General features: G+C 32.1%; 1 protein-coding gene across 1 annotated transcript; it reads right to left on the bottom strand.

Moving 5' to 3' along the window:
* Positions 1 to 861: 861 nt before the first annotated feature.
* LOC129320057 (uncharacterized) lies at positions 862 to 7,286 on the bottom strand. The gene is made up of 11 exons (XM_054965206.1): positions 7,268 to 7,286; positions 5,538 to 5,634; positions 5,299 to 5,426; positions 5,129 to 5,213; positions 4,900 to 5,035; positions 4,666 to 4,844; positions 4,434 to 4,554; positions 4,162 to 4,335; positions 3,010 to 3,437; positions 2,166 to 2,236; positions 862 to 1,195 (listed from the first exon to the last, which is right to left on the bottom strand). Exons 1-7 carry the CDS (start codon positions 7,269 to 7,271, stop codon positions 4,497 to 4,499), a joined length of 687 nt encoding a protein of 228 aa, XP_054821181.1. The 5' UTR covers positions 7,272 to 7,286; the 3' UTR covers positions 862 to 1,195; positions 2,166 to 2,236; positions 3,010 to 3,437; positions 4,162 to 4,335; positions 4,434 to 4,496.
* Positions 7,287 to 11,351: the final 4,065 nt, after the last annotated feature.

Consider the following 11,351-nt stretch of genomic DNA (forward strand, 5'->3'; position numbering starts at 1 on the left):
GTAGTCATCCTTGAGGAAGTGATTATCAATCATGAATTTTAATTAATGTTGTATGCTAGAAATGAGGGCTTATATAAATAATAATTCTTAGACAAAAAAACAATACGTGTAATGCCCATGTTTAATAAAAATCTATTCTCTCTATTTGTTTGAATATGACATCTTGAACTGTATCAGTACTTACATAAGCATAATATGTTCTTTCCTTTTAAGTCTTACATGTTTTTATTAATCAAAGTTGATGTGCTATAGGATTTTAGATACTGTATTGATTATTAATAAAAAATTGATTTGTGAGAATAGTATTAGATTAATGATTATAAGGTTAATGAGTGAGCAATTAAAATAAATAAGAAAAATCAGAATAGGACATAAAAGTAGAACATTCATTAAACAAAAATTCGAATAAAAGGACCACTTAACATAACACCAATGGTCTTAAGAGATTACAACAACAAACAGAATTTAAGATGCATTACAACAACAGACACAATTCAACACTAAGCCATCTGAAAGGAAGTAACAGACATAATAACATAATGACTTAACAAAAGACCTAACACATAAAAAGCAACATCAAATGCTTAGCCAGACATCTAGATGGGAAAGATAAAATCCTTGTAGGTCTATTAGGTTTATTTCTTCTCCTGCTTTATCACTTTAACTGGTTTTAGTGGTAGCATGAATGAGGATGGGATGGATTTGTCCTCTGGCCCTACAATTCTCTTTACAGCATTTGTCACACCCTAAAAATAAAGGGTGACTGGCATAGGTGTAAACTACTCTCACATTCCCGTAAGCCTCCAAATGAATATTTATTCCATTTTACAAAAAAAGAAAAAAAAATTTAATCAAATCTCATGAGAATTAAAATAACTTCTTTAAACTCAATATCATAAAAGAGTGTCGACATTTTTGTAGAAATTTTAGCAAAACCTCCGCTGTAACTAGGATCTCCCGAAAATTCTACAATAAATTTTTTTTACAGATAACAGTATAAATCAGGAGCGCAGTTCCTTCCAGCTAGCAACCAATATCAACAACCTATGTGGAGCATCTACTCTTTTTTTCAAATTCAAAAAGACATACAAATTATATATTTACATTAAAGCAACAATACCAATTAAAATGTCCACCCACTGTAGCTACTTGCCCTTTTAGAGGTCATTGGTGGGATCGGCGTCAGCTAACCAATCTGAGGCCAAATAATTTTTTTCAGTGAATAGCATTCTCATGGTAAAATTCTTAAAATTTAAATTGACAATTTCAAATAATGGTGTCAAATAATTGAAAGTAATTCCACCAAAATTTATAAGCATGTAAGTCATAATCATACTTGTAAAATAAGAATAAGTTGAAACTAATTTATGTTATCATGCTTAAAGAAAACAATTTGCTCTCATATAACTCAAAGTGATACAAATGACTAGTCAAAATCAGGTAAATTTCGAAAACACATATTAATCAACATTTACAATTTTGACAACTCAATAGAACAGGTTACAAAAGTGGACACTCAGTCTATAAGGGTAAATAACCAAACGCGGCTTATACCATGAAAACAAACGTGGACACACCAGTCTACGAGGGTAAGTAACCAAACGCAGCCGAAGCTACAAAACAAACATGGACACACAGCCCACAAGGGTGAGTAACCAAACGCGGCTTAGGCCACGAAATCAAACGCAAGTACAAAGCCTACGAATACTAAATGTGAGAATAAAACTCACGAAACAAACTAGCTATTGTTTAACCATAGTGCGCTACAAACTAATGGAACTACCATTAGCAACAGCGTTATGTATAGAGTTCTCTTAGAAATCCCGTTTCAAACATGTGAGAGAAATAATTATTTTTGAAGTCAAATTTTCATTCTCAAGATCAAACTCACATGAATTATTTCAAATATATGAAACTTGTCAAATCGATACACCATAACGAATGTACAAACTTGCACTAATCATGTAATTAAGAAATTTTGAAATTCAAAAGGCAAAGGTGCATTCATCAATATTAGAAATATATTTCTTGAGAAAATGCACAAATCATAATATAACTATTCTTCATCATTATTTCAAAATTTCTAAAACTAACATAATTCATAAAATGAAATATTTCAATAAAAAATTTTCAATAAATACTCATAAGGAATGCTATTCACTTACCTATTGAAGTTCTAAATTCCTGAAAGTATTCTGCTTTTAAGTCTTATCAGGGTCTTGTTCTTCCACACACCCTATAAAATATAAATATATACAATGTTAATAACTTTTTAATTTATAACACACCCTTTACTAACCACCATCAAAAATTCAAAACTAAATTTATGATTTAAAGTTAATTCAAGCATTATCATTTGTTCCTCTTACTTTCTCCATAAACTTTAGTCATGCCATTCTATTTTCTTGGAATAGAAGTTTTCTCCCAATATTTGCACCACTTACCTTGGGTGCCTTACTTCTACCTTATTACTTTAAAACCTTCAACAATTTACCAAAAATCAATCAAGCTCCAAAATTATGACTCATATGTATATCACTACCAATTCTTAAGTCAAGTTTTCAGCTTAAATTTGAATCTTCTTACAACATACGGCAGCAATAAGGTTCTATCAAATAATTCTAATTTCAGCTATGAATATGTCATCATTGAGCTTTGAGATTAATTTCCAACTCAACATTGAGTCGTCCCTTCCCTATAACAGCACGACAATAACATAGCAACCATAACTTCTATAATTTCACGCACACACAAAGCAAACGATAGCCTCACGCACAACAGCAGCAAACCAACGATTTATAATTATCTTAATACCACTCCAGCTGCTCACATGCATGGATAGAGGAAGGAAAATGATTTTAAACAGTGAAGAAGAGCTGCCACCATGAATGAAGAAGAATAAGCTCACTAATAATCAGAAAACAAACCTAAAAGGAAGAGATCTTTACTCACCCAGACCATTTATACCCACGTGAATGAGAAGCTAAGAGAAAGAGAGATTTTTCATACTTGAATCAGCAACAGAGGCAGACGAACAACAGCAACTCGGGAAAAAAATCACAGCTGAGGCAAACGGATAAGCACAGCATCGACCGCGACCACACGAACGACGGTGCTGGCTTCAGTGGAGGAGGAAGAAGATAGCTTCAGTTGAAAGGCAAATCAAAAATATCGATGCTCCTTATATCTCTCTAGTCACAGTACGCGAGCTTGAACCTTGAAGTCACGAATCTAGAGTCTAGACTTGGAGAAATAAATGGAAGATGGAAATGGAGCTTGAAATTAGATCCTCACTATATGGAGTCTAGATGCCCGTGATTCACAAAAGATGGAGTCAGAGACGAGGTGAGCTTCGAAGCTTAGAGGGGAGGATGTCGGTCGAAAGCAGCACAGGGAGAAGATCTCCGTGATGACTCGAACGCAGCCTGTTCACAGCTCTAAATTCATAGAGAAAGAAGGAAGAAAGAGTTCAAAAAAAAACTGATGGAACTAAGGGTAATTTCATAATTTCACATGGCCAGAAAAAGAAAAAAATTAATTCTTCTTTTGGTCTCTTCCAGATTCGAACTAGGGACCTGATATATGAAGTCTCAGCTGCCACTAAACCAAGTCTCTAATTTGTTATATTTATCCCAAGAACTAATATAAACACACTTTAAGCAAGTTAACCTATATATTTATTTATTTATTTATTTTAAATTTAGTCAAGGTTATCACAGCATTCTTCCTTTTTCCCTTTGCACTTGTAGTGGCAATAAAATATGCTGGTGCTACAATTTCAGATACTGTCATTTGATTAAGGCTAGTACTGTCATCAGAACTTGTTCGTCCCACAGCTTGAGAATTTTTTGCTTTAGCAATTTCTTCATCTTGTGATTTCATAACTGCTAAATCCACTTTAGTTTTAGGAATTTCTTCATCTTTAGATTTCATAACTGGTTAATCCGCTTTAGGTACACCATCTTGAGATTCAACGTGGTCCTACATAAACCCAAGTTTATAGCTTAAAAATAGTACACAATATTAATGATTATTAAAGTATGGCACATATTGTTAAAGTTTGCTTATGCATGTAGTGCACGGATGAGCTACCTACAATTAAAAGAATGATTGCCAAAGTGATAAATAGTAATCAAGACAAAGACAATATAAATCAACTACCTCTGTAACTGCATCTGCAAATTCAGCCATCAAATCAGCACATTCAATATATTGTATGACACTTATGCTAGAATTAGGGAAATCCTTATTGTAGGAGTTAAGTTTCAGTCTGAGAAGCAATTTCTTTCCAACCAATGCATCTAACTGATCAGGGAAGTCATAAGAACGTTCTTCCTGTATAAAGGTTCATAAGTCACTTGTTTAGATAATGTCACACTAATTTTGAAAATCTTGTATAACAACAGCTTATAACAATAAAGAAAGAAAAATACCGTGTGAAGCATGACCTTTAACTCTATAGCAACATGTCTAATCATCTATACAATGAGTTTGTCCTAAAATATTACAGTAGCTTTACCAGTATCATCTTCAACGGCATAGTGAATTTTTAACCTGTGCAATAAGTTAATAATAATGAAAAGTATATAGGTTATCAATAAATGAAGATATGAATGCTGTTGCATTTGTTTGAATCATTAAAAATTTAATCTTGACCATTATTACTTTGATTCAACAGATTCAGGCTGCTTCTTGCATGTGGGGCAATATAAGGTCCCATTCTGATCTTTAGTCTTTGTAGCACACTTTGCATACCCACTATAAAGCCACCCATAATGTGTGTCCAGCTTAATGATTGTGCATTTAATCAAGAAACTTGTATCCTGTGATAATAAACAACCTAACTAAAATTAATGATTGTGTCATCAACCATAATGCAATTCAAAACTACAAACTCACAGCCTCTTGGTCAGGAATCTGAGAAATATCAATTATTGGAGTGTTGTGCATCATGCTAGAGGTAGATGATTGAGAAGTCATTGGTGTCATATTCTGAGATAAGAAACTCACAACTGGTGACAAACAATCTTTTGCCCTATATAACAGAAGAATTCATACTAAGATTAGATACACATAAAAAAATATAGAGCTACAAAGTGCTCTTATCAAGTTTATAAAGACAGCCTACCCTTCAATTATGTCCTTGACTTCCTTGATGCAAGGCTTAAACTGGACCTTTGTAGCATTGAAAGAACTATATACTTGGAGTCTCCCTGCAAGAAATATGTTACAAGGTGATCAAATTAATTACTTGAACTTGTACTTGAAAATATCATTTTCTTAATAACAGCAAGGTACCTTCTTCAGAAAAACCTATCCTAGCTAGCAGAACAACTGCAATGATAGGTGTCTTTGTATTCTCAACATAGTTTACAAAGCTATTAGTGGAACACTCATCAAATAGCACACACTCAATGTCATTGTCCCTGCAGTTTATAGAGACACAAAAACATGAGACTTGACCAAATCACTTGCAAAAATGTACAGATAAACTAAATTAAGTGATATGTGAATAAAAAAGAAAGAGTAGTGTCAACTCATTATCAGTTAGAACCATCCTCAGCTTATGCTTAGTTTCATTATCCTTGCAATACTCTTCAAGGGAACCAATTGATTTCAAATAACCAATCACATCTGCATGAAAATAGAATAGACTAATAGTATAATGACATAACTTCATAATCAGATTTAGAATTGAAAATAATATTAAAATGATTTGAAGTAAGTCCAGTAAATTATTAAACACTAAAACAAAAATTGATTTTAATAATACAGATTAGATGATCAATAGTCATATCTTCCTTGTACTTAATTAATTCAGCAATCAGTAAAAAAGAAAAGCCAAATACTGGGATTGATGCAGACTCCTCCCTAATGTAGGTCTGTTGTGTGAAGGTAATTTTAAATGGATGAGTCGTGGCTCTAAATTGATTAGTGTTAGGTGAAAGCACAAAATTAGCCATAAAGTAAGTTTGGCCTTCCACAGGAATTGTAAGATAGTGATCGTGCAGGCTTTTGTTCAGAACAGATGCTTGTATCTTGTTACCCTACAAAAAATGTAGAGAGGTTCTATTACTCGTACAAATTGATATAATTAAGATATAAAGCTAAAGAATAGTAGATATATAAATTGACATGGTTCTCTCATTTTGTAAATGTATAGTATAATATGATCAAACCTGACAATCAACCAAAACCATAGTAACACAAAATAATGAAGCAGGTGATGATTTTTGGTACACATTCCACTTCCTTAATACTCGGACTGTAATGCTCTACCTGTCAGTACCATCATGAAGCTCATGGATTAGCGAGAGACGAGACATTGTTGGTTTCTATTGATTGTTTGATTGTGAAGAGTTGGATGTTGGATAGTGCGTGAAAGTAGTTGTCACTAAATATTTATAGTGCAAGGATGCAAGTAGCAACACTGTTAATGTGCCATTTGATATGACTTTCATAGCAACATAAAATGATCACATTTCATTATTTTCGAAATTGAAGAGTCAACGTCAAAAAATAATTTCATATTCATAAATATGTACTTAAAGGTATTCAAAAATTTGGAAGATTTAAAGTGTATAAATATAAATGCAGCAGTACTGTATTAGTATTGTAATAAATGTAAGTGCAACATAATTACAGTACACGCATTCATAAATTCATAAATAAATAAGAAAATAAATAAATAGGTAAATATGTTTATATGCATATAGAGATAAAAACATACATACATACATACATATATATATATATTATCATGCATAATAAATATACTGAAGTATATGTTATACACAAGTTTAAATTTAAATTTTGCATGTGGTGCTCATACTGTGCTAAAAATAATGTAAAATGGGTTAGATTATGGAAATACGTTTAAAAAATTTATATTTCTTTTAGGAATTCATAAATAAATAAATAAATAAAGGTAACTTGAAAAATGGAGGAAACATACCATTCACGGGGATTTCATATATATATATATATATAATAAATAAATGAAATATTATCCATGATAACATATATATGTTTTACAAACCATAAAAATAAACGTAACTTGAAAAATGCAAGAAGCATTTCACGGATATATATATATATATATAATAATGCCCAAAATAAATAAATAAATAAATATTTTTTATTATTTAAATATATATATATAGAGAGAGAGAGAGAGATGAAAACATGTAGTTCATTAGAATGATATACACTGATCAAAAGAGCAACGCATTATGTCTTAATATTATACTATATACAATGTACCTACCCATGGAGATTGGTATGCTTATACATACTTGCGATCTTGACACAACTCCTTTACCTAGGCATATGTTGCTATCAACCCCTACAAAATTCTCTGGAAATTGGTTGGGAAGCTCTATGCTGCAAATCCTTTTATTGTCTTAAAATTCAATGTGCTGTCTGCATGGTAATCAAGCGTGATCATATTAAAGTGAATATTTGACTGCAAAATCTACTGAATCAAAACCAAGATGTTAACGTTTCATTTAATGATTGATAAATCGTGTAAAGTGAATGAAATGAAAGCAGCACAAAGTGCATCACAAAACACCTTTGCATAGACTCATCAGGTAAGGCATATTAAAAGTTACATTGTTTAGTCAATTCATTGATAAGTTAACAACAAAGGGATGATCATGTAAAGATAAGCATGAACCATCCAGTTTGCCAAACACTGTGCAAAGAACTATAATGAAATGATTGTAGATGGATCAGCATGTAATTACAGAAGTTGGCAGTCTTCCCATCAGTAAACATGTTATATATAAATAGAAAGCTAAATAGTCTATCATAGACTGCATGTCAGGACAATAATATATCAATTACATGATCGTGATAAATAGAACAATGATTTTGATTTTATTGCTACTGAATCAGGTAATTTGATATTTTCGTTTGCATAATAATAACTTCAATTATTAGGAAACTTCCAGTGTTAATAATTTTATTGATAACATAACTTTATTTCTAAATAACATATTATTCTTGTAATTAAATTTATATATAATAAGGATTTGATCAGATTAAATATGTTGGAAAATATTTTGCTGCAAATTCTCTCCATGCTTATAAAGTTGAGGTGTTGTCAGCATGGTCAGAATGGAAGATCAAATGAAAGAGAATCCTTTATTGGAATCACAGAAGATTTATCGTCCAACACGTTACCTTTGTAGCTGTAAATGAGTCCCCAAAAAAATTGCATTAATGAAAAGATCCCTGCACAAACAGATCAATTCAAAACTTTTGTATGGACTTGTGAGGAAAAGTACAATACAGATATCAGTGATAAGTCAATTGTTCGATGTAATGATGATTCAAAGCATGATAAACTGCATAGCAACATTCATGTATTATAGTTCTATGTAGTAGGACAAACTATATACCAGCACGTCACCACTTAAGCTATCAACCATCTCCCTCTCACTTTGCAATACATGCATTCCTCGATATCAGGTCAATCCCTCATCTATCGTATGCTGCTATTATTATTTATAAAGACCCTTGATTAATGGCTGATAACTTGAACCAAGCATGAATGCACATTAAATTCTTTACAATGCTATGTAATTATCGACAGCATAATAAGGCTTGTTCAGAAAGAAGAAAGATTATATAGGTAATCATAAAAAACTATATAGCAGCACATTAAGTCTATAAATATGAAACTCTGCATTAATAAATTGCTAAGGAATAGAAAACCATATATAATAGACTTTTTAGGTAAAGGATAGCAAACACAATTAGGATGTGAAAATAGCTTGATGTACTAACTAAAGCAATGGTGAACATGGTAAATAAAAACATTTACAATTACATAATGTCAATACTTCTACAATGATGCCCTTAAGGTCTATGTTATTAAAATAGTCTTCCTATTCATAATCATTGCAAAATGTCCTTTAAATTTTATTTATTGATATATATATATATATATATTATGCAAGACGAGGGGCTTGAAGTGTTTAATGTCGATTTACTTCTTATTCACATTGACAAAGTTCAAGTTAGTTTTAAATTAATTCCATGTTAAGTATTTATAAATCAATAACATTGGCAATTCCAGTGACCGTTGAATTGTTTAAATGGAACAAAACTTTCTTTCATTCGAAGGAGCCTATCTGTCATGATTAATAAGCATATTTTGTAAGGTAAACGTAGCCTGTGTGAACTTTCTCTTTTGATAAGCATATACAGTACAGAGCATATAATATATAATATGCTTCGAGAAGGTAAATATACCCAGTAGAGGTCAACTGCATTAAAGACAGAAAAATAAAATATGCAGAACGAAAGAAAGTGTATGAATCAACAACTAATGACCAGTCTTTATAATGATGACTCTAGCATGGTTAATTTGCTATATATGTTGGATAGTCAAAGTTCCTTACAGATAAAAAGGTAAACTCAAAATTTTCCATTTATAGAACACAACCAAACTCTATGACATTTGACATATGCACACTACTCTATTAGCCCTTCTTACTTACTTACAATATTACCTCTCTTGAACCTCATCTAAATAGATACTCTCACTTTCTGAAAAAGGTTAACTGATACTGACTAAGCCATGTAAACATGTCGGAACGAAGAGCTTATTCTTTTTTACTTTTGCATTCAATATCCCTTGTCATAACCCTTGTCGATATTAGTGCAGAAATTTATCTATAGAGAACATTTTTCAAATAGCATCAGAACTTGGTGAATGACAATTTAGGATCATGATTCAACATATCATCATATCTTAACCAAAAATTAAATATAACAACACATGTACCTTTACTATATATTAATAGGCAATGTTGCTCGTAACTAATAACTTGCCTTACCACTATTGCTTGACAATCTGCTCAGCAAAAATGGTGATGGACAATTTTGAAAGTTTCAACTTCAACAAATTCTATGAAATGCTACAAAATTGGATAAATTATAGTGTGTCGATGGTGCGCATAACCTGTGGCCCTGTGATTGTGACTCCACCTTTCACTAACCTTGCAGGTGACTTTGAAATCAATGGAATTGAAGGGAGAAGAGTTATTGTGGGCACATGGGGATGGTATGAATCACGTTATCTCTTTTGTCGATACTTCTATGCAATTATGAGAACAATGGGAGTTATCAATATACATTGGGAAGCGGCAGATTTTGGGAGTTTTGTTTACCTCTCATACTATCTGTCACACCCCAAAATAGGAGGTGACCGGCACAGGATGCGAACCACACATACATCCCGTAAGCCACAAATTCAAGGTTTATTTCATTTAATTACAAAAAAAGTACTCAATTATTCACTAACATTTTAATACTATTACTACTAATTATTTCAACATCTCGTAAAAATTTTAACAGAACCATCTCTGTAAATAAGATCTACCAAAAATTCTGTATCATAAAAATTTTCCTCAAACATTATATCTATCAAGAACTCGGCTCCTTCAAGCCAGCAGACAAAATGTATAATAAACTAAGGATTTTAATTATAAGTTATGTGGAGCACCTAATCATATATCTCATGACATAATACATAAATTTCATATTTACATCAATAAGACATGTTTACAAAGCAAGCCTCCGCTCCGAAAACATCCGTCATTGGTAAGTAAGACGTACAGCGTCAATTATGCTATCTGAGACCAAATAATTTTCCAGTGAATAACGTCCCAACAATAAATAATTTCACATGAATAAAATGAAAAGTTTGAAATAGTTGTGTAAGTTAAACAGACAAAATCTTTATAAAAATTTAATAAACTTCACAATAAAATGGCTCTGTAAATTTCAAATAAAATCTCAAATTATTGAACTATCATATCAAATGTTAATTTCACTTGATTTTAAGAAGTCTCATAACGGAAATAAATACTTGTAAATAAATTACTCAATAAAAACCAATGGGATATCAAATCACCAATAATCAGATTCATAACCATAGGGACTTATCAGAACAATTATCAAACGTGGACACAAAGTCCACGAAGGTAAATAATCTAAACGCGGCTTGTGCCACGAAGACAAATGTGGACACATAATCCACGAGGGTAAATTACCAAACGCAGCCGAAGCCACGAAACAAACGTGGACACACAATCCACGAGGGTATTCTAACCAAACGCGGCTTGAAGCCACGAAACAAACGTGAGTACTATGCTCACGAATAACCATCCCTCCGTTCCACGTGCGTTGGCCATCGCACGGGGCTAGCACCTCCTATAAACACCCTGCTAGCTAGGTGTACCATGGCGCGCCAAGGGCTAACGGAACTGCCGTTAGCAACCAGTGTTCCATATAAAGTCCCTTTTTTAAAACCATTTTCAAACATGCGAGAAAATCAT

The sequence above is a fragment of the Prosopis cineraria genome, unplaced genomic scaffold (assembly GCF_029017545.1).
Source record: "Prosopis cineraria cultivar Desert tree isolate PC_DT_omini unplaced genomic scaffold, ASM2901754v1 PC9, whole genome shotgun sequence".
Taxonomy (NCBI): Eukaryota; Viridiplantae; Streptophyta; class Magnoliopsida; order Fabales; family Fabaceae; genus Prosopis; species Prosopis cineraria.